Source organism: Babylonia areolata, chromosome 13 (assembly GCF_041734735.1).
Source record: "Babylonia areolata isolate BAREFJ2019XMU chromosome 13, ASM4173473v1, whole genome shotgun sequence".
Classification (NCBI taxonomy): domain Eukaryota; kingdom Metazoa; phylum Mollusca; class Gastropoda; order Neogastropoda; family Buccinidae; genus Babylonia; species Babylonia areolata.
Genome location: NC_134888.1, coordinates 20,915,297 through 20,940,295, shown reverse-complemented (window position 1 = coordinate 20,940,295; position 24,999 = coordinate 20,915,297). Strand labels below are relative to the sequence as shown.

Genomic DNA, 24,999 nt, shown 5'->3' with positions numbered 1-24,999 from the left:
TCAAGCCTGTTGTGTCTCCTGCTGCTCATATAAATTTGTAATTTGGTAGTCTTTTGCTTGGTTCGTTGGAGCATAAAAACAAAGTTTTCCTTTCTCTCTTTTGAAATTCTTTCTCTCCATTCCTATATCACTTGTTTTGTCTAGTCTTTCATTCTGTCTCAGATTCTTTGTCACTTGTTTGTTTGTTATTGTTTATTTGTTTGTGTTGGTTGTTTTTCTGCTGTTTTACTTTTACTGTTTTAGTATCTCATGACATCTGTTTCTGTCTTTTTCCACAGTTTATAGTCACACTTGCTGATGGTGTTTGCTCAGATTCTTATTGACTCTCATTCTCTCTCTTCCCACCCCACTCCCTCTCTCTTGTGATTTTCTGTCTTTGAGATCTCACCTCTGACCTGCTTTATGTATTCTGGAGTAATGAAAATGGTAATAGATAATTCGGTTTGTGAACTGGAAAAGTTCCTTCAATGGCATTTGTATAGTTCCATTGGGTGGATGGTATTCTGCCTGTGTACAATTAGATCGTAACATACATCCACATGTTCAGTGGGACTGGTCACTGTCAGCAGTGAGTGAATATTGCTGCTAGGACAGTGTTATAGTCATAAAAGGATTTCCCATATCACCAGTGAGGCAATTGTTACCTTCTATCTGTGTATAGAAATACCTGATAATTTTGTATTGATTCCTTTTTATGTTTTTTGATGTGTTAGTATTGTGCGTACTGAGTCAGAAGATAAATTATGATTTCTGTGTTCTCTCTTTTAGAGGTACAAAAGCCTTTTTCTGCTCAGTCAACATCTCCCTTGTTTTTTTATGCCTAAAAGTAAAACTCCTCCCTAGTTTATTTGTTGTGTTTTGTATTGTTTGATACATTGAGTCTAGTTACATTTTAAGTTGTTGAATTCAAATTTATAGTATTTATCAATAAAATCATTTAGTTAGTACTTCAGTCTGGAGTTTAATTCTGTCTAGTTGTTCCCTTAGTTTTGTGTTGTCCCTGTGTGCTGCACAAAATTGTGCTTAACTGTTCTGTTTATTCCATCTCTGCTCCCACCCACAAAAAAATAAATATAGAGCCCAAATCCATCACATTGATTTTTATACCTGTGGTTATTTTCAGACCCTCTACAGTTGTTCGAATACTATTACTATTAGGGAAATGCTGATCTGATATGACCAAGACTGTCTGGCTGTCATTCGCATGCCAGCAAAAGACGAAGCAAAAATTTGTTTCTTGATATGATGTGAGCAAAATATCTGATTTTGACTAACATATTACGGGCGCAATAGTCGAGTGGTTAAAGTTTTGGACTTTCAGTCCGAGGGTCCTGGGTTCGAATCACGGTGACGGTGCCTGGTGGGTAAAGGGTGGAGATTTTTCCGATCTCCCAGGTCAACATATGTGCAGACGTGCTAGTGCCTGAACCCCCTTCGTGTGTAAATCACTAAATGCATGCAGAAGATCAAATACGCACGTTAAAGATCCTGTAATCCATGTCAGCGTTCGGTGGATTATGGAAACAAGAACATACCCAGCATGCACACCCCCGAAAGCGGAGTATGACTGCCTACATGACGGGGTAAAAACGGTAATACATGTAAAAACCCACTCGTGTACATGCGAGTGAACATGGGAGTTGCAGCGTACGAACGCAGAAGAAGAAGAAGAGAGATCAACATATAAGTGGATCAGAATTATATGTTCTGCTCACATCAACTGCATGAATGCAGTTTTAAAACACATCGTCTGATTACAGTAATTCTGTTGTTGAAGTGACAGAAAATAACCACAAAATATTTGCTTGCATAAAATAGGTTTTTGTGTTGAGTGTTGTACAAGCAAGTGGAGTCTTGTTGTGATTTATAACTTCCAGAAAGTCTTATGATGAAGACATGGAAAGTTTGAAACTGTTAGATCTATACAGTTATTGTGGTGCAGTGAAATGTCAATTGAAGTTGGCCACTTTAGATAGAATTGTTCTGTTTTCAGCGCACAACTTTAGTTTTGACAAACACATGTTTCTGATGGCAAGCAGAAATATTATCTGGATTGAAGTGTTTGGTACTGGTAACAACAGCCCCATCTTTCCACTGCCTACACTTACCACCCCCACCAGCATCTGGGCTTCATTTTTTTTTTTTTTTTTTTTTTTATCAGCAGAAATCACATTAAAGCCATGAAGGCTTTCTCTCTCTCTCTCACTCTCTCTCTCTCTCTCTCTCTCTCTCTCGTTAATAACAATAAACAGGTTCTGCAAAGGTGCTGACCGCTGCAAATGAAGCAAACTATAAATAATAAATCCATTGAAAGTAACACAGAACAACACACACATACGGTGACATATGTGCGCACGCACTCACGCACACACACACACACACACACACACACACACACACACAGATTTAGCCACTTGACTGCTGCTGAGTATGCTCTTCAGTGAAGGGCTGTCACTTCACTGAGATAAGACCTAGCTTGCAGGCCAGGATATCACCATCCGTCACCGATTCTTTATAAATTTGGACTTCTTCCTCTTGGGACTGCATTACTTTTGTTTACCAAATATCAATAAAAACCTTTTTGTAAGCACGCAGAAAAGGAGTTACCGGTACTTGTTGTCTCGTTCGTCATTTATCAGATGGATTCCCCCGTCTCCTCAATGAAGGCAGCAGTACGCCGCAGGTCCTCCAGTCCTCCGTAGAGTTTCTGGGCCACTAGGATTGGGTTGGGCCAGGTTTTCTCTCGGAGCGCTTGGTGGAACGGGCAGGACTGCAGCAGATGTTCTGCTGTCTGGTTGCCTGTTCTGCAGGGGCACTTCTCTGTGTCGCCGATACGGAGTTTCATGTATAGGTGGTGTTTCAGGCGGTTGTGGCCTGTCCTGAGCCTGAAAATGGCTACCTGCTCTCGATGAGTCAGCAGGTAGTACGGGTCTGCTCTGCAGATTGGCCTTAATGATGGTCCTGGATTCAGAGTAGTTGGTAGACCTGTCCATCTGCTCTTTCGTAGTGCCTTCCTTTGCCAGGGAGTCAGAAGTGTCGTTGCCAAGCACATTGCAGTGGGAGGGAATCCACTGTGTGACTTGTGCAGAGGGAGCTTAGAGAGGAGGACAGATTGTTGAGTTCTGGATCTCTGAAGGAGTTACTCTAACTGCACTTCAAGGTCATGCCACACTGACCCCATTGCATCAAAGTACAGCTGTCAAGGGGTTAATAACAGGAAGACGAGTTAATTGGAATGAAACAGATTTGTGCAGTGTCATGATGAAGTGTGTGGAGTGGAAGCGGCATTGTGCATTGGTTGGGTTTTTCCGTTCAGTCTTGGTATATTGTCATCATGATAACGTTTGCTCAGGTAGCGTTGGACAGAGTTCATTAAGAGTTGGTTGTATTGAAACGAGCATGATCTGATTTGCATGAACTTAGACGTTCTGGCAGTGTTCAGATTTCAAACTTCAAAGAGTGGTGGTTTTTTTTCCTCTTTCTTTATTTCTTTTTTTAAACCTTGCAGCCATCTTATTCACTCTTTTCTCCTCCTGCTGTGGATTAAGCAGCTATCATCATCTTGTTTGTCAAACTGATGTGTGTGTGTGGAAATGGAAATGGCCCTGTCCTGTCAGCTGGACTTCAAGCAACAGTGTCTAAACTCTAATGTCAATTATATATCAGTATATGTATGGAAAGTGACATGTGGGGGTTCTGATTGCTGATCAGGAAAGAAGGCCACTCAGTGACGACTGAGCCAGTCACTATCTGCTGAGGAAAGTCACCCTGCCCGCCTGCCCCTCCCCCCTCCCCCCCCCCACCCCCTATGCATTGACAGTTGAGCTGCTGGCAGGCAAGAAGCTTTTCTAACCCCCACACTGACACTGATTCTGGAGGTGGGAAAATGCTTCTATTGGGTGTAAGAAAGGCATGGCAGAACGTGTTCAGGATGGTTAGCCATGTTCTTGTAGCAAGGCTGAGATGGAAGAAATTCAGGAGCTTCTTTTCCCTCTCCACAGTGGGTGTCAGTAGGAATTGGTGAGAGACTTAAGTCAGCGTGTTCCCAAAATTACATAGGTCCATCACTTTGTTTGCTTGGATCTTCAAGAATGGGGTTGGTTGCACAATTTACTGTTTTGGAAGACAGCCTGTTTGAAGTACTCAGTGGAAGTGAGATGGATTTCAACTATGTAATAAGTAGCGCTGTACTGTAGTGCATTTTAGACTAGATACACAACATTTCTTAGTGTTTTATTTATCATTTGAAATTGAAGTTGTGTATTGTTCTGTGTTTTAGAAACCTTAACTCGGGGCTTCATCATGGTGAAGCATTCTGTTCTGTTGTACTAGATTCTGTTGTGTTTTGTTCTGTTCCTTTTCACACCAATGACCATTTTATTCCATTCTATTCACATGATATCATACATAGATGTGTGTGCATGCAGATTATACACTGTTACACATCCACATCTCTGCAGTATATATTCAGTAAGTCAAGAATGACAGAACTTTAGAAATAAAACCAGTGGATGATTTCTTTTTTGCCCCCTTTCAGCTAACATCCCCAGTGGCCATGGCAGCAACAGCCTCCAGCCGAGTAGTGCAGGTGATCAACTTGGGGCGCATGGGCTTCCTGGAGGCCTTTGACATCCAGATGCGCTACGCTCGCCCTCACCTGGATGAGATTGCTTGCCGCCCAAATGCAGTGGGGCACGACACTCTCCTGCTGGTGGAGCACAACCCTGTATACACTGTTGGTGTGCGCACACAGGACTATGACGAGGTCAGCAACGTTATCTTCTTCTTTTTCTTCTGCATTCATGGGGCCTCCTGCTTCCGCATTCACTCGCATACATGTATACAATGTGCGAGTGGGATCTTATGACCATTTTAAACCCTGCCAGGTAGGCAGCCATAGTCTTTTTTCAGGGTGTGAACGCTGGGTATGTTCATGTTTCCATGACCAACCCAGCACTTGATATGGATTACAGGACTTTTAGGTTTTATATGTGTATTTCATTGTGTCTGTATGTGCACACGCTTGCATACACACACACACACACACACACACAGTGACACACACACACATTCTCTCTCTCTCAAAAAAGATTTAAAAAAAAAAAGTAAAAAAAAAAAAGTAAAGGGACTGGCAAATCTTTTAATATCCCGACCTAGGTAAAACCAGTTTCCAGCACCAGATGGGTGATCAGGATTTCAACTAGCGATCAGATAGAAAATGCAGTGCCCTACATCACTTGACTATTGCACCCATGTTATTTATCTGTATAAGAATATATTGTATCTGTCAATCTGTGTGAGTATGTGTTCATGCACATGTAAATGTGTGTTCTTTTGTGTAAAAAGAAACAACAACTGAAGGGCTTCATTTTGCTTTTACATGCTTTTCACTGGAATATCATATCACAAACTGAAGGGGCATTGTGTGAATACACCCTCACACCTGTGGCTGCCAGAGAGGGGGCGGGGGAGAGGAGGTGGGGGGCGTCAGGCATGCTGCATATGAGGTGAACTAGAGTTAATGTTGCTGCTGCTGATTTGGACAGCATTTTTATAGTTTCCATTTTTGTATGTTATTACTTATTGTACATCAACATAATGAAATAAAAGAGTTTGATGAAGCGATAGTTGTGTGACACATGTGCCTCCCGGGCACAGTGATGGGGCTGTTCTGCAGGCAGACTCATCATAATGATTTAGGTTGCAGGTAAACACACATGGTTATGACTCATGGTGATCTTTTCTCTATCTGCTCCCAGGGCATCTGATGATGATGATGATGATGATGATGGTGGTGGTGGATAGGGACAGACACTGTACTGCCGTTATCTTGATCACGCTGTTGGCAAGACTTTTGTTTTTTTCATTGTTTGCTTTCCTTTTATTATCATCATTATTTATTTGTCATCTGTTTAATATTTATTGATTTGTTATTATTGTTGTTATTAATGTTATTATCATTATCTTTAATGTTATTGTTATTGATTTATAACTGTTATTATCAGTATTAGTAGTTGTAGTGTTATCTTTTTTTTTCCTTCAAGTCCCGACTAAGCGTTTTGAGTTACGCTGCTGGTCAGGTATAGCAGATGTGTTTGTATATCGGGTGTCCCCCCAAAAAGTGAACCACTTTTTGACAAGTATTTTCTCAAAAAATCGATAGACTTGACACCCAGACAGGCTATTTTTAGACTGACACTGATTGACAGATGCCAACACCTGGCACAGCTCTGATATTGGATTTTTTGACATGCTGTTTTGAATTTGACAATACTCGCATAATTTGCGTCTGCTCTTTTAGATATTTTGTAGATTTGTTGATGATACCCTGAGGTTACTGTGTGAAATTTTTCAGTGAATTCAGTTTCTCTATCACTGAGAAAATACTTGTCAAAAAGCAGTTCACTTTTTGGGGGACACCCGGTACATGGATTTGTTCAAACGCATTGACAGCTCCTTGAGTTACTGAACTGAACCTAAATGAACATTGTTTGGGGAATCAGATTTCTTGAAGACTGCATTTTGTGAAGGCCTTACCAGCGCACTGGATTTAGGTCAGGCATCTGCTTCTCTCCCTTTTTTTTTCTTCTTCTACTTTTTTTTTTTTTTTTTTTTTTTTTTTTTTTAAAGCAGATGTGGTGTAGCATATATGGATCAGTCTGCATGCTTTGACACCACTTTGAAACTGAAGCTGAAAGGTGGACTGAAATTGAGACTTTGGTTCAGTCCTCTGGATGATCAGATTCTTTCCTTCCACAGGACTTTGTTGACTTTTCATCCATTATGTATTTGGAGGGTGGGGGCAGGGGTTGATTGCAGCTGGTGAAAGTAACTTACTGCTGCAGACTCAGCAGGAGAGGCTTTTCTTTTCTGTTTTTTTCTTACTTTTTTTTTTCTTTTTTTCTTTTTTTCTTTTTTTTTCCCAGAGGGAAGGGGTGGGATAGGAGTGCTGTTTTTGTATGGCACATACTGGAAACATCTGTCTGTTTCCTCTGCAGTGGCATTGATTAGATAATTTCTGGATAGTTTACAGAGTTCATTACATCAAAAGTGGGACAAACGTGAAGTGGATAACCATCATGAATAAAAGAAACAATTATTCATGTTATATTATCACAAAACAATAATTAACGTTTGACTCTGCCAGTCATTAAAGGACAAGGAACATCTGTTGCTGTAGCACATGCACAGTCATGACCACTCTTTCGTCTCTCCCAAGCTTTTTTTTTTTTTCTTCGGGGTGAGGGATAAGCAAATGAACTAAGAACAAAAACAAAAAGATAATCAGCTAAATGAATGCACATAGTGCAGTCTCAAGTGACCATACATATACATATTCCTGTTTTACCCATTCCTTTGCACACATATAATTTTCTCCTGCTGATTGTATATCATTTATGTCATAATTACTGTTACTCTTTATAACTGACGAAAGGCACACTGCTGTTAGTCTTTATAACTGACAAAAGGCACACTGCAATTACTCTTTATAACTGACGGAAGGCACACTGTTGTTAGTCTTTATAACTGACGAAAAGCACACTGTTCAAATAATTACATGAATGTCAAATGAAGGATATTTCTGCACACACGCATTTCTCATGCTCATTGGATATGGTGTAATTACTATTACTCTTTATAACTGATGAAAGGTACATTGTTCAAATGTGTACTTGTCAAACAAAGGGTATACATTTATACATGTGGAGTGGTGGCTTGTGGTAACGCGTCTGCCTAAGAAGCAAGAGAATCTGAGTGTACTGATTCAAATCCTGCTGTCTCCAGTATTTTCTCCCCATCCACTAGACCTTGAGTGGTGGTCTGGATGTTACTGCTAGTCATTTGAATAAGACGATAAACCGAGGGTAACAAATGGGTTGTCCCTGGCAAAAATTCTGTAGAAAAATCCACTTCAGTAGAAAAACAAATAAGATTGCGGGCAGGAAAAAATACAAAAAACAAAAACAAAAAAAAAAAGGTGGCTCTCTCAGTGAAGCGATGTGCTTTCCATGGGGAGAGCAGCCCGAATTTCACACAGAGAAATCTGTTGTGACAAAAGAGTAATACAGTACAACAATATATGGACTTGGAGCTTCCTTTCAGGGCTGAAATCTCGGGTGTATTTTCCTGTACCCCTCATTTTATTTCATCTACACTTAATATAAACTCCAGTCTCAGTGTCTTCAAAAGACTATATCATAAACATCAAATGTCAGAGCTAATTTCTACGAATCCTTGAAATTACTGAGACTGATAAACAAATGATGTATTCTCAATATCCTTGTCTATTTGTCTATCTCCTTTCCTCCCTTCCTCTTTAAAGTCTTTTCTTCCCTCCTCCCTCTCTTCCTCTCTCTCTCACTCTCTCTCTCTCTCTCTCTCTCTCTCTCTCTCAACAGTTTTCCTCTCTTTCCTTCCTGGTATCTCTTCCTCTCTTACCTTCTTCCCTCTCTCCTTCATGCAAAAGCAATGTTATTTTGTGGGGAACTGTGTATTTTCTATGCCATTTATTGTTCTTGTTGTTGTTACCATGCAAAGTGGGGTTTTTTTTCCTTCTTTTTTCAGTCTTCTTGTATTTCCTAGATTAGTTAATACGTTTTCTTATCAAGGGTAGGATGAAAACAGGCCGATAAGTGCCTATTCCTTTTCCCTCAATAAAAAAGTTTCGATTTCGATTTCAATTTCGATTCCTCTCTCTCTCTCTCTCTCTCTCTCTCTCTCTCTCCACCTCTCAGTATTTATGTTGATCTCACTCTGGAGCTTAATTATCATGCACACAACTTACAGAAAACTATCTGCACACACACACACACACACACACACAATTTCATTTTTTTTAAATGACATTTGGAGGTTGTTTTTTTTGTGTGTGTGTGGTTGAATGAAATTTAGTTTTATCTGTATAAATGTAGAAAAGCACCGAAAAATAAAAATCATCATAGCAGGAGGGTTGTGGTAGTGATGGTTGTAAAGGGCAGATGTGCATTTCTGTTTGTCGATATATATCTGTGTGTCAGTGAGATTGTATGGATTTATCTGTGTGTTTGCGTGTCTGTGTGTGTGTATGAGAGAGAGAGAATGAATATTATGTGTTTGTCAACGTGTGTGTCAGGTGAGGCTCGCGGGGGCATGTGAATATTTGAACGTGTGTGAGTCACTGACTGAGTGTGTTTGTGTGTTGGGAGGGAGGCCATTGAGTATTTGAGAGAGAGAGGGAGAGAGTGTGAGTGTGTGTGTGTACACATGTGTTCAGTTATTGTGCATGTAATATGACATGCAGCTGAAGGCTTCCAGTTAATTACATGATACAGACAGCCTTTCATGGGAGATAGAGATTTATGGATCTGTTGCTTTTCCATCTGTTGTGTCAAATGTCAGTGTTGGTTGGGCTCCATTTATTTATTTATATGCCTTCTGTCTGTAAATATATCTGGCTGGCTGGCTGGCTATCTGGGTCTGTCTGTCTCAGTCTCTCTTTTTTCTATGGGTCTATCTCTCTCTCTTTCTCTCTGTCTGCACCTCTGTCTCTTTGTCTCTGACTATCTCTGTCTTTGTCTCTCTTTCTATTTGTCTGTCTGACTCCTCTGTCTGTCTCTCCCACTCATTTTCACGTTCTGTTCACCCCATGGCATTTGATTACGCCTTTTGTGCTTTGGAATTGGTTACTGCTATATTAATTTGCATATATATTAATCTGTATGTTTTATAAAAAGGACCAATTGTAACTGTAAGACTGGGCTTTGTCAAAACTTTCCATCCTCAAGTACTGTTAAAGATTGATTGGTCTATCTCTTTATTTCAGTATTTGGGCCTCACAGATAAACCTTTGTCACTTTCATTGTCCTTCTATTTCTCTATTTGGGCTTAACAAATAAACCTTTGTCATTGTCCTCCCAAGTCCAACTATTGGCCCAACAAATAAACCTTTGTCATTGTCCTTCTATTTTCCCTTTTTAGGCCAAACAAATAAACCATCATTGTCGCATCCTCATTTTTCTCTTTTTGGACTGAACAGTTGAACCCTGTCATTGTCATTGTCACATCCTTCTGTTTCTCTCTTTGGGCCTGACAAATTAACAACCACCACTTTTGTCATTGTCACATCCCCCTGTTTCTCTCTTTCAACCTAACAAATAAAGCTTTATCATTCATCGTCTTGTCTGTTTCCCTCTTTGGGCCGAACAAATAAAGGGTACGATGATGAAAATATAAGATGACTGCTGAGTCTATAAAAACAACAAATGGAGAAAGTTTATTAAAAAAACACACACCAAGTGTTTGTTGTAAACAAATAGCAAATATACCTTCGTCATTGTCATATCCTTCTATTTCTCTCTTTGGACCAAACAAATAAACCTTTGTCATTGTCACATCCTTCTGTTTCTCTCCTTAGACTTAACATTGTGTAACAAATAAACCTTTGTCATTATCACATCCTTCTGTTTCTGTCTTTGGGCCTAACAAATAAACATTTGTCACTGTTTCATCTTTCTATTTCTCTCTTTGGACCTAACAAATAAACATTCATCATTGTCATACCCTTCCATTTCTCTCTTTGGACCTAACAAATAGACCTTCATCATTGTCATATCCTTCCATTTCTCTCTTTGGACCTAACAAATAGACCTCCATCATTGTCATACCCCTCCATTTCTCTCTTTGGACCTAACAAATAGACCTTCATCATTGTCATGCCTTTCTATTTCTCTCTTTAGACCTAACAAATAGACCTTCATCATTGTCATACCCTTCTATTTCTCTCTTTGGACCTAACAAATAGACTTTCACCATTGTCATACCTTTCTATTTCTCTCTTTAGATCTACCAAATAGACCTTCATCATTGTCATGCCCTTCCATTTCTCTCTTTGGACCAAACAAACATTAATCATTGTCATACCTTTCTTTTTCTCTCTTTAGACCTAACAAATAGACCTTCATCATTGTCATACCCTTCTATTTCTCTCTTTGGACCTAACAAATAGACTTTCATCATTATCATACCTTTCTATTTCTCTCTTTAGACCTACCAAATAGACCTTCATCATTGTCATACCCTTCCATTTCTCTCTTTGTACCTAACAAACATTCATCATTGTCATACCTTTCTATTTCTCTCTTTAGACCTAACAAATAGACATCCATCATTGTCATACCCTTCTATTTCTCTCTTTGGACCTAACAAATAGACCTTCATCATTGTCATACCCTTCTGTTTCTCTCTTTGGACCTAAAAAATAGACCTTCATCATTGTCATACCCTTCTATTTCTCTCTTTGGACCTAACAAATAAACTTTAGTCATTGCCCTTATGTTTCTCTCTGTGTGTGTGTCACCAAAAAACCACTGAAACACACACCATAAAGGTGGAAGAGAAGAGGCTGAAGGCACTGGGGGCTGAATTCTATCGCACCAACCGCGGGGGCCTGATCACCTTCCACGGGCCAGGGCAGCTGGTGGCCTACCCCATCCTCAACCTGCGCCACTTTCAGCCCAGCGTGCGCAAGTACGTGGAGAACCTGGAGATGACGCTGGTCGAAACCTGCCGCCGCTTTGGCCTGAAGGCCCGCACAACCGAGCACACAGGTGTCTGGGTGGACAACAGTAAGATCGCTGCCATCGGTGAGTCTGAGTTCTGAGTGTGTGTTTGTGGGTGGGTATGTGTTTTTGTTTGTTTGTTTGTGTTTGTGGGTGTGTTTGTGTGTGGGTGTTTGTGAGTGTGTGTGTGTGTGTTGGAGGGGGGGAAGGGTGTGTTTGTGTATGTGTGTGAGAGAGTGGGGTTGGTGGGTTGGGGAACACAGGGAAGATGTGTGGGAAGAAGTGTGTGTGTGTGTGAGAGAGAGAGAGGGGGAATGGGTAATGGTGGTTGTGGTGGGGGAAAGGATATATGACAATTATGTGTGTGTGTTGGGAGGATGTGTGTGTGTGCGTGATGCGGAGAAGGGTGTGTGTGAGTATGTGGTTTGATGAAGTGTGGGTGTGATGAGAGAAAGGGTGTGTATTGGCAGGGCTGGGGTGAGGAGGTGAAGTGTTTGTATATGTGTATGTGGTTGGGGGAAGTGTGTATGTCTGTGTGTGGAGGAGGAAAGGCTGGGTTGGGAGGGAGGGAGGGTGTGTATGAGTGGGGTAAAGTTTGCACATTGCATTAATACAGAACCATACAGCTTATAAATGCAAAATGCACACAAAGAAAAATTAATCCTACTTTCTGTTCTGTTTTGTATTGTTTGTCATCGATTAAAAATCCAGTTTTATTCAGTTTACTTTACACATGCTTCAGCAATCACATAACAACATGCAGACCACCCAGATTTTACACCAATCCATTCAGAAACAACATTTTACAGGCTTTTTTTTTCTTTTTCTACTGACTAAATCAACCCAGCTTTCAGCCTTCACCGCTTGGAAACTGTTTGGTGTGGAGCGGTGAGGTTACTTAGTTTTTGTGTTACAAGGTGAAGTGGGTGGACTAGCACCAAAGCCGAAAAGCAATCTCTGTGAAAGGCAAACAGCACCTATGGCCTTGAGACACGCATGGCTGAACACTGTGGTCATGGGTGTAGTTGAGGACGTTAACCTGATAAGTTAACCTTCAGTTGATATGCCGGCACTTGTGTGTAAAAAAACAACAACAACAAAAAACGAGGGCTGTGTTTTGCTGTGCTGTCGTGTGTGTGTGTGTGTGTGTGTGTGTGTGTTTGCAGATGTCTATTTTGGTGCTATTTGCTTATTTCCAAAGTCAACCTTCTTAGATTACACTGTCATCAGTTGCTTGTGAAGTTAGAATTTTTGCTCTGGAGGTCAAAGAGTTTATCTTACACAGACAAACATAGTCATACGTGTGGCTTGATGTTCTGAGCATTTGCAAGAGACAAAAAAATATCATCAAAAAACAATGAGTCATGATGTTTTCTAGAGATTCTTGACACAAACTCTCTCTCGCTCTCTCTCTCTCTCTGTCTGTCTGTCTTGAGGACTTGTATATTTGTAATTTTTCACTGAGATTAGCTTCTCCAGGCAAAGCTATAGTAATTAATAAACATGTATATATATACCTATTATATATATATATACATACGCACACACTTTTTTTTTTTTTAACTCTCTGTGTGTGTGCAGCTGTGCAAATAGAGCTTTGTGTGTGTGCATGTGTTTCTGTGTAGGTGTGTAATGTATCACTGTATGAATATGATGAGATGATGATAATGATTAATCTTTTGGAAAGATGTGTGTGTCATGAGCGCAATTTTGTTTACTCACTGTACTCAGCCCAGTGAACATTAAAAAAGTAATTAAGTAATTACTCTCACCCCCCCCCCCCCCCCCCACCTGTTTTTGGCCTGGAGCCAGCATCGTGGTGAACAACAATACCAATTACCAGCGCTATTTATGGGTCTTGGTTGACCCTTGAATGTCCCAGCCACACAGTGTCATGGCTTTGAGATGCATACATATGAAAGGACACATGAACACGGTGGGGTGGAGTGGAGCAGATGGGATTAATTAATGAAATCCTGAGTCATATACGATATAGCAGGCTAGGTATAATTATGCTGGCTTTCTGGAAGAGAAAATTTATTCAGATGCTCTCTAGCCCTCTGCCTCCCCACAGTTTCCCCCCACACCTCCTGATCAACCTGTTCTCACACATCCTGACTTTCTCTGCCTTTTATTTCTTTTTTTCTTCTTTTTTTATTTTTTATTTTTAGATTATCCCCAAAAGACTGAAGAGTTGTTGACTTGCACTAATTTTTCTCCTTCACTGTCATATTGTGTTTTAAGCTGCTAGATGTTTTTTTTTTTTGGGGGGGGGTTGTTTTGTTTTTGTTTTTTGTTTTTTTTCAGTCTCAGTTTCAAAGAAATGAGACACAAACTAAAGAGAGAGAAAGAGATGTATGTATGACATGCCTGGGTCTGAACACATGAATGCAGTATAGAAGGTGGGATGATAACAGTACTTAGTCTGTACACTCATGCATGCGCGCGTGCACACACACACACACACACACAACCCCCGACCCACCCCACCCCACACATACACACAGACTCAAACTCAAAAGCATTTTAATGTCAGGCCTGTAACATGAGTGATGACAAGTGCTGTGCACAAGGGAATGTTTATATTTTTAATAACTTGTAAACAAAACTAGACAGCTTTCCAAGAGAGAGAGATACGGAAAGAGAGACAGAGAGAACAGTTGTGACTGACCCAGACACTAGATAAGCTGTTTTTCATTGCCTTGTTAGGGGGGTTCAGACAGATCTACGGTCTCCATCTATGCCCAGTCTGAAAACCACTGATCCTTTAATTAACATTTTCTCCCAGACAGTTGACTCCTTGTTTAACATTCCACTGTGTTTATAGAAGAAAAAAAAAGAAAAAACACCCCTCCCTTCATTCTTCCACCTGTCCCCAACAGCTCCCTCCGTATACACACACACACACACACACACACACACGTATGTACGCATGCAAGCATGCACAATCACACACACACACACGCACACACACACGCACGCACGCGCACACACACACACACACACACGCACACACTCACATATAGATAGACAGACAGACACCCACATAGACTCACAGACAGACAGACAGACAGACACACACACACACACACACACACACACACACACACACACACACACACACACACACACACACACAGACTCACAGACAGACAGACACACACACACACACACAGTGTTAAGCTGGGCTTTTGTGCCTGTCAGCTGGGGGGCCCTGTGAGACTTGTTTTCACTGGGCCTGTTTCTGTTAGAACAACACAAAAGCTGAGCATGTTGGTTGATGTCTTTCAAGATATTCTGATAATTCACTAGTGAAGAAAGAACTGATGAAGACAGATGAGAGAGGGAGAGTTGGAGGGCGTGTGTGTGTGTGATTTTGTCAGTGTGTGTGTGTGTTAGTGTGTCGGGGGGGGTGTTGGGGGAGGGGGGGGGGGAGAAGGGGGTGTCACTGTGTGTGTGTGTGTATGATTACCTCTGTGTGTGTGTTTGAGTGTCACTGTGCATGTGTGTGTGTGTTTCACTCAGTGTGTGTGTGTGTTTGTCACTCTGTGTGTGTGTGTGTGCGCGTACAGAGTGTGTGCGTGTGTTTGAGTCACTGTACATGTGTATGTGTGTGCTCGCACAGAATGAAACTCTTAATGACAGTCCCAGGAAACAAACAGGAAAAGCGTCGTGACAAGGAATCAGTTGAGATACATTGCATACTCTGCCCACCAGCCTTGTCCCCATTAAGAACTGTATACAGCAAGTCAAACAAGGATACACTCAGCAGAACCTTCACTAAGAAACTGACATGCATGTTTCAATGTTTTAAAAAAAGAGAGAAAAAAAAGGGGGGGAAGGGGGGTCTGTGCCCAGCATACTGACCAACTGAAATGAATTGTACTCTATTGTTTGCATGATAAGTAAACTGACGTTACTGGTTACAAACGGAATTTAAAAAAAAAATCACTTTACAGACAAGCTACCTTGCATGCAGGAGGGGGACGGGGGGGGGGTGTTACTAAGTCAGTACTTAAAGGGGGGGGGTTGGGTACTAAGTCAGTACTTAAAAGGCAGCAGTGAAGACCCCTTGAGTAGCAGGTAATTAACTACAAAGAGGATTAATTGACTAACTACCGGTAGTCAGCTAAACACACCAACAATGACAGACAGCCTTGACACAGAAATTAAGTGGAACGCCAGACATAGCAGTATCCGATTTCTTAACAGACACAGCATCTGGAACCGGAAACAACAACAGCTCATGACCAGTGATGACACAGACAACAGAAATGAACAAACAGTTACTGTATGCAAGGCAACCAGCTGTTGTGGGAAAAGTGCTTCAAATAATTATTGAAGTGCTCTTTCATGATTTATAGGTATTCTTTTAATAACAACAACAACAACAACAAACAAAAGAAAAAAAGTTGTGTACTGTTATTTTTAAAATGATGTGTCTATAGCACTGTTAAGATAACAGTACACAACTTTGAGCCAGTGCCGTTAATAATGATAAGAGGAATGGAATTTTTTGCTCACACCTCCCAGATAGGGGACTTATATAGTTATGGCATTACATATATGCCATTCAACTCATTTTCAAGTATATCAGCATATATGGAGAAATAAAGTAGGTAATGTCTGTTCAGCATTGATGGGGTCTTTGTTGGAAGTTGTGTGCTTCTGTTTCGTATAGCTTATTTGCCATTTAATACTCCTGGCCTGACCGTGGTGATACTTCATTTTGATATACATATGTATATATCGATATATTTGCCAGAATTTAATGCTTTTGTCATGTTCAAGTAAAAAATAAAATAAAAAACAACAAAAAAACCCAGCTGACTACAGGTACTTGTTTTCTTGTCAGAAATGGGGTGTTTGGTTTGATTTGCTTCTTCCCAATTTATTGCTTTCAACTCTCTTGGGCTTTTTTAATGAAAGAAAAAAAAAAAACCGGACTGGTTAGAGGTTTATGTCTTTTTTTTCCCCCTGAGGATTTTACTAAGCACTGTTTGAAAAAAGGAAAACAAAAAACAAACGAACCAAAAAAAAACCCAAAAAACCCAACCTCAACTGACTTGATAATCATGTTGACAGGTATCCATGTCACCCGTTTTGTCACCACCCACGGCATTGCCCTGAACTGCAACACAGACCTGAGCTGGTTCCGGCACATCGTGCCCTGCGGCATCCCGGGGAAGGACGTCACCAGCCTGACTCAGCTGCTCGGCAGGGACACGCCAGTCAAGAAAGTCGTGGCCCCCTTCCTGACCTCCTTCCAGGAGCAGTTCAACTGCGAGCTGGAGTATGGGCTGTTTGACGCCGAGGATGCTTCGCTCCTCAAGGAGGGGGGTGGAGGGGAGGAGGAGGGGGGGCCTGGACAGAAGGGGCATGGTCACGCCTCCCCTCCTCCCGCCCAGGCCGCACAAGGAGTCAGGCAGCTGTCCACTTCGGCGGCGTCAGCAAGCACAGCACCTCGGGCAAGCCGACCCAGAGTGTCCATGTGGTGAAGGAGAGAGAGAGAGAGAGAGAGAGACTGACATGTGGGGCAGGGAGGGGGAGGGGGTGGGGGATCTGTGTGGAGGAGTGCATTGTGGATTACTTTTGTGAGCATGAAAGAGAGAGGGAGTCTGCATGTTTGAGAATGCTACGGTGCGTGTCTTGGGAGGGTGGAGGAATTACATGGTGGGGGAGCGAGTCTACTACACCTGTGCTCGTTTGAGCTTGTGAAATAGGGAGGTTTTGAATCTGAGAGCTGCACACTGTGTTTTGCTAAAAAAAAAGGGACTGGTGATGCAGAAAAGGTCTTCCACACTGGATGTTCCGTTTGAAGAGTTAAGGCTGAATCCAGGACATGAAAAGAAAAAAAAAAATACTAAAGGGTAATGGTAATGTTAACTGCAATAAATTTTCCATATCATGCACTCTAATCAGTTGTGTTCTGTGTTGAGGCCCAGACACCAGAAAGAGCGGGGAGGAAAGAGGGAAGAGGGGTCGCTTTTCTGAATAACTACGACAGTGCTTATCTTTCTGTCTGTCTGTCCTGGATGGGAGGAATCAAGTGGAATGTATATATTATATATATATATTGGTGTGTGAATCAGATTTTTTGTTTTTGTGTCTGTGAAATCGTTAGCTTTCTGCAGCTTTCTGACCAACAGAAAAGTGAAAATCTGTCAGCTGCTGATGTGAGAGGTTTTTTGTGGGTTTTTTTTCCCAGTTTGTTTTTTTTTTTTTCTCATCCTATTTTCAAATAGATGTCTATTTCTCAGAATATTCACCTTTGAATAAAAAAGTGTACCAGATTGCTTCTGTTTTTCTATGTTTTTACTTGTTTTTTTGTTATTTTGGTTTTGTTTCTTATGTGTCTTAGTAGATAAGTTTTCAATGTTTACTAACAGTATTATTTTTCTATGTTGAAGATGATTGTTAAGTAACTGAATTATATTTTGCATCAACATTTGTACAGATTTACATAATTACATGGTGTGAGGAATAAAAGGGAAATATCTAACTTTGTTTTTTGTTTTTTTTCTTACTTGGCAAAAGATGACAAAAATTTACTTCTAGTCGAGTATATATGTGCATACGTGTGTGTGTGTGTGTGTGTGTGTGCGTGCAGTCACGTGCATGCCAACTGTAAAGAAAAATATGGTCTTGTGGGCAGTATCACAGCTCTTGGTGACAGAAACTCCAGTTAGGATTGCCATAAGTGACAAACAGTTGATGTGCATGAAACGCATAGCAACAGTTTGCACTATGGAAAGAGACCATGAAGAAGTTTCTCTTCCGCTTCCCCTTATCATTTCATGTAACAAGAAATATCAAGAGAAGGAAGACTCTTGTGTATCCTAGACTTCTTTTTTTTCTGTTTTTTTTTTTAATAATTTTTTTTATTATACCCGATTTGATGATTGAGCTCATCAAATGTCATGCGTCTCATTAATGCTTGTTTGACATTTCTTGTCCTTTGTTGAGAGCTTTACCAGAATAAGAAACAAGGCTTGATTTATTTCCTACAACTGCATTTGTTGAACAGCAAATCGAAGCAAACATTAAAAAAAAAAAGTGTATATACTGTAGCATTGGTCACGTCTCCATTGTTTCCAAGTTTTTATTTCCAGCCAGAAAATAAAGTTCACACATGAAACAGAAGACTGTCACAGTTGCTGATGCGCCTTTTGGGCATCAGCTGTATTATTGATTAGTCATTGCAGTCTTCATTCATGATTCAACAATCAACATTCCAGCAGATTATTTTTTTTCTAAAGGCATGACCAGCACATTAGATTTGTGCATATGTCAGGCATCTTTTCCCCCTTCTCTCTCTTTTTTTTTTTTTTTTTTTTCCAAGCAGATTTGTGGTGTACACAGATCAGTCTGCATGTTTTGACACCTGCTTAAAACTGAACTGAAACGTTGTGATCTGCTGTGAATATTTCTCCTTCATAGCATTCTGATGAAGATGTTATGATACCATCATAAGTTCTGTTCTTGGTATATATTTAGCATTTTCAATTCCTTGATTGAGTCTTCAGTCGGTAAATGTGAATAATTCATCCTTGGATTTCATTCGGCAGTGGATCAGCTTCAAATCTTAACACTGTTTGGATGCTGTTTAATTTTGTCTTTCCATGAGCAGCATAGGATGCTGGATACTGAAATATCAGGAAACATCAACTTCATTAATTCCATCCAGGTGTATGGTTGATCACTTCAGTAAATACAGTGAAACTGCCTACATTTTATTGCATATATCTTCACAGAAGTGTATTCTCTTTCCTTATTGTTTACTATGTGAATGAGTTTTCATTTGTTTGACTTTTCTAAAGCTTAACAGAGAGGTGTAATGCATCTACTATATATATGTCACTATGTGTGAGTGCACATGTGTTCATGCATGTTTGTGTGGTTATGTGTGTGTGTGTGAGGATGAATGTCTGTTCTCATCCAGCCATCTCCAAATTTGGGTTGATGGGTTATTGGTTGAAGTCAGCAGTTGAGATAAAAACATTATAAGTGATGATATATCTAGCAGTGATCATTGTCATTATTGTCCAAAGATTTTGTGAAAGGCTGAACAGAAATCAAATTAACATATCTTGTCATAGGATAGATTTGTCCAGTTAGAGCCCAGTACCATTGCGCCGAAGTCCATGCATAGTACCCCCGATCCAACATGGCCCATTTCATTGGGACCCAGTACCATTAGGGCCTGGTACCTTCGTGCCGGAGTCCATACATTAGGGCCCAATTCCATTTCAGTTCAGTTCCATTATGGCCCAGTTCTATTAGGACACAGTTCCATTAGTGCCCAATTCTGTTGTGGCCCGGTTCCAGTACAGCCCTATTCCAATATGGTTCAGTACCATAAGGCCTTGTACCATCAGGTCCAGGTAAACATGAGTAACATCTGATCCCTTTCTGACAAGAGACTAGAGAGAGAGAGAGAGAGAGGCCCTGTTGGTAATGGGTCCAATTGGAACTGGGCCTTAATGGAATGGCTGTGACTAGAGGGTGATGCCGATGCATCAAAGCAACATGGAGACCCAGTTCCTATAAGGTCCAGTGCTAGGATGGGATGGTATTAGGACGTCGCGGAATATTGATTAATCACTGTTTAAACAACGGATTCTGTCATGTCCCAGTACCATTGTGTACCAGATTGGGACCTACTGGGACTTGGCGATAAATGGTACTGGGTCTTAACAGCATCACCCTCATGTCGAGGGGTGTTAATGCTGCTTCTGTGATGTACATACAGTAGAGCCCACCTGTAACAAATCTCACATTATACAAATGCAATTTTTTGAAGCAAAAATGTTCTTTTGAAGTTTTCTGCGTAAGAATTCTTCTGATGTTAGCTTCCAGAAAAGCAAACCAACCTTTATGGGTTTTTGTTGTTGTTGTTTTTCTCTCTTTTTCATTTTTTTTCTTTCTTTTTTTTTTTCACTAAGTGTAAAGTTTTTATTTAAAGCCAAGTTTGAAGGGGTATTGGGTCTGTGTTTGTGGGTGTGTTATCGCACCCATGTGTGTGTTTATGTATAATTATTGGTAAGATGTTGTGTAGAACAGTTTCTTTAAAAACACTGTTCTTGTAAGATGCTTTGTACAATAAACTTAATTTTTGGACTCAGACACACACACACACACACACACACACACACACACACACACACACAACAATAACAACAACTGTTTTTTTTTCCAGTTAAGTGATAAAACCTCTGATTGACTAAAGAGTTGCAGTTACTGATAAAAGAACAAAAAGGAACACAACAGGAAAGAGAGATGGAGCTATCACAAATAAAACATCATTCAGGATTTTGAACTTTAAAGAAAGACAGATAGAGTGATCATGTTATTTACTAATAAACACTATGTATGTATGTATTACTGGCTAGGGCTCTTAAAACAACATTCCCATAAACCATTGTATTACAGTGATAATCAGTATGGACACAAAAACAAATAAAACCAAAACCAAACAATCGAAAAACAAAGTATGTCTTGCATACAATTTTTTTTTGTTTGTTTTAACTTTAGGAAAGATAAACCAGCCGCCAAACAAACTGGACCCCTTCAGATTGTCATTCATCATCAGTGCCATGAAAAGATCAAGGATTGATGGAGGACACACACACACACACACACACACACACACAGCCATGAATGGGCTTTGATAAACATGGCGTAATTGAACTATTCACCAGAATATTTTGTTGTTCATTGGTGATCTTAGTGACTCTTGAAAAGTGCTGTTTATAAGACATAAGTGATCATTACTGGCAATAGAAGGAAGGTTCTGTGAGTGATTATGGAATGTTACAAGTCATCCAAGACTGGCTGGGATTGAGAATTTGAATAAATCTATGCTTGCTGATGAGTCTGTATTGTATGAATGGTTTTGATATTCATGTTGACACAAAACGAGTCTGTGCACAATTTCAAGACCATCTTAAATATATCTTGCTATACAATGGCCTTTTGAAATTTTATTATTAAAACATGCAAATAAACATAAAAAATGATGAAAGAAATTTATCAGGTTAAAAAAAAGAAAAAAAGGCTGTGAGCTTATATAGTTCCAATTGTTCCAGTTCCAATACAAATATCAACTGGAGTGTTTTCTGGGAACAAAATATTCTTGAATTGTATATGGTTGATCTCACACAAACTTAATCACAGATGTTCATGTTGCAAGTTGACACCTCATGAATATTCATGCATAACCTGCTTTTTGTGTAAGCAGCTGTAAGTGCATAATTGCAATTTAATAAAAACGAGTACAAAGTTATGTTGTCATTGTTCACTTTTTTGGGGGTGGGGTGGGGGGGTATTTCAAACCAGTTGCAAGTTTGGCATTGTAAGTCATCATTATTTCCTTTTGTGTACAATGAATATGGTGGTATTGTTTTTTTTTTTTAATTTTTTTTACTCGTATGTGTTTGCAAAAAGTGGTGGAAGGAGAGGATAGGGTTCTGCCTTCCTTTGTCAATCCCCTTGACGCAGTGAACATGAATTTACTGCCCCTATAGTCATAAAAGTCTATGGGACCTTAGATGTTAACAAAGTGAGTGTGTATAATGACTGTCTTTATTTATATATTGTTTCAAGTTTTCCTTTTATTCTCTGGCACACGTAGGTTTCTGACTTTGATAGAAGGGAAGTTAGCGTCTGTGTTTGCAGTGGTCCCTGTCTTTATTTCTTCTTATCTTCAGCATAGCACTGTGCGGCACTTTGCATAGCTGAAAATCTCTCCTCCTATCTCTCTGTCATTCTGTGTCTATTCTTCTGTCTCTCTCTCTTTTTTGTCCCAGGCCGTTAGATTTATCTTTGAATTACTTTGTTGTCTGTGTGGTTGGTTAATTATGATGATGCAGAGTGAAAGCCTGTTCATCAATGTTTCCCTTGTCTTTGAATGATCTTCAGACAAAAAGCATACATCAATTTAGTGAGAATTTCTGGGAACTATTGTCCAACACAATCGAGAACAGTTCTTGTCACAGAGAAATGAAAAACATGATCTTGTCTTTATTTATCCAAGTGGACTGTGGGAATTTATGTTTAAGTTGCCTCCATCATCGCTTTTTCTCTCTGTCCAGTCACCCACGCTGTGTCAGTGACGTTATTCTCTCACCACATGCATGTCTATCGATCTTTTTTTTTTATTGATGATGGCTCAACATATTTTCATCCGGTTCCGGAAAGATAACCATGATGATAAAGATGTTGAAGATGATGATAATTCTCATGCAGCTCATCACAAATCTTCCACATACAGCCATACCAAGGATGATCTGCCACAGTTATGGTGCCAGAACCATCAGTGTTGAATTGCTAGGAGGCCACTCACCAGTGGAGGCCCTGCACAACTGCTGAGTCACTTCAGTGGTATTCGATAGTGCCTGGTATGTTTCAATATATGCAGGCATCAACTACTACAGCACCTTATTGATGACAGTCGTCACTTAGTTGCGGAGCCACACAGTGTGAGCATCCCCTTGGAATGAGAGCACCCCATATTCCTCCCAACAACTGTTTCCTTTTTTTTTTTTCAAATAAATTCAGCTTAGTGCAAGTACCATCTTAGATTGAAATCAGTCCCAAAACAAACCAAACGAAATTTGTAGGGAAAAAAAAGGAAAACAGAACAAACAGTACAAAAACCTCCATACATTCAAACTGACTGATCTAAAATGACAAGCATAAAAACAAGTTCATCTCAAATCGTGAAAATCCAAGAAAGTAGGGACAGATCTAAAATGACAACAGTATGAAAACAAGTTGATCTTAAATGAATGTGAAAATCCAAGAAAGTTGTTAGCATGGTATTTTTTTTATCTAGAAGTGAAAAAAAAAAAGCTAGACATAGAAGACTGACAAAAAACAAAAACAAATGCTAGACATAGAAGACTGACAAAAAAAACACCCAAAAAACAAGAGTGGTCTATGAAGTTAGTATTAAAACTGATTGTACCGAAATGCCTGGCTTGGGACAGTGCATGATGATCTGGAGCGCCATGACTGCCTTATGCATCTCTAGTCCAGATCTTGAGTAAGCCTGATATCATGCACTGTAGGCAGACAATGAAGAAAGGCCTCTCCAGGTTTGAAGAGACACGTGTGGTTCGTCCGTCGGGATCGACGAGGACCATCTAGTCATCCTGGGGTTGGGGGGTTGGGCTCTGTGGGTGCGCAGATGACTGGTCAGGCCAGTCCGCGCCCGGAAGGTTCTGATGCAGTGTGGACAGGGGATGGTGGCGGCTGTCGGGGACTTGCTGGCACTGCTTTTCCTGGCCTGTCTGCGTTGCTCTGCTGCAGCGATTCTGTTGGCCTCACAGGATTTGCCGCCTTTGTGGACAGCTGAACGCCACTTTGGTCTGTGCATTGCATTCAGCTCCCATGTGTCGTGGCTGATGTTGAAGGCCTTCAGAGAAGCTTTCAGAGTGTCTTTGAAGCGCTTTCCTTCCGTTGTCTCAAGTACTGGGTCTATGTTTTTAAAATGTCTTCATTCTGCATGTGTTTATTTTGTATGTAATGCAAAAATTATTTGGTTTTAAGGTGTTAATTTTTTTTCTTCTTGTTAATGATGTTTGAAATTTTCAACACTGAAATTTAAGGGTGAAGTATAATAAACTGAGAAAAAAATAGTTTGTTTCATTTTTGTTATTTCTGATGAATGGTTACTCATAACATGGGATGCTCATTCCAGAAAATGAAGCATGCGTACATGTGTGTGTGTGTGCACATGCGCTTGTATATGTAATTGTGTGTGTGTGTGTGTGTGCACGTGCGCTTGCATGTATGTAACAGTACGTGCATGTGTGTGTGTGTAATGACAAGTTTGTGTTTGCATTTATGTGCAAATATTTCGAGTAATTTTCTTCAGATAGAATTTAAGCATTACAAACACATTCAAAACTCCAGTTAAGGCTAACAAATTTTATTGACTGAATTAAGTACTTCATTTTTATTCATATTTTTAAAGCAATTAAAATTGTTATTGGGGAATATATTTGTGTTGTTGGAGGACAAATTAAGTAATTATTGACATCAGGAGTCCTGTGTAGGTTGAATCTAACAGGCATTATTGAAAACAACTGTAGTGACTCAACAGCAGAGCAGGGTCTCCTTTGGTGTGTAGCCTCATGGCAATCTAACACAGATAGCTCCATGTGGAGCACTGCTTCTGTTGCAGATGAACCTGGGTGGATTTGGGGATGAGCCATGTGATGGCAATGCCATCAACATGTCATTTGGATACTGTTCCTGTGATTAAGATGATGATAGACTGCTTGTTGTTGGGAGGTTTTGTGAGAAATAAATGAAGAATTTGACATTAAAATGATTGTGGAAAATCTCAGTTGCTTCCTATACCCTTCCTGCTAGTGAATCATTACAAATGGAATGCGTGGAAGGAACTTGTTTTATGCCCTATTTTTAAAAGTTATTTTTTTTTCAACAAAGTATT

The 24,999-nt window shown here is 40.2% G+C and overlaps 1 protein-coding gene across 4 annotated transcripts in view; it reads left to right on the top strand.

Annotated features, from left to right (window-relative positions):
• LOC143289136 (octanoyl-[acyl-carrier-protein]:protein N-octanoyltransferase LIPT2, mitochondrial-like) overlaps positions 1 to 24,179 on the top strand; it is a 31,315-nt gene extending 7,136 nt beyond the window's left edge. For 3 of the 4 annotated variants that reach the window (XM_076598017.1, XM_076598016.1, XM_076598015.1), the window contains exons 2-4: positions 4,538 to 4,765; positions 11,366 to 11,621; positions 16,623 to 24,179. In XM_076598017.1, the coding sequence (XP_076454132.1) occupies positions 4,556 to 4,765; positions 11,366 to 11,621; positions 16,623 to 17,035 (879 nt within the window). In that variant the 5' untranslated portion in view covers positions 4,538 to 4,555 and the 3' untranslated portion in view covers positions 17,036 to 24,179. Of the gene's footprint in view, positions 1 to 3,448; positions 3,463 to 4,537; positions 4,766 to 11,365; positions 11,622 to 16,622 lie in introns of those variants that run through there. The other variant, XM_076598018.1, reaches the window with a different exon arrangement.
• Positions 24,180 to 24,999: the final 820 nt, after the last annotated feature.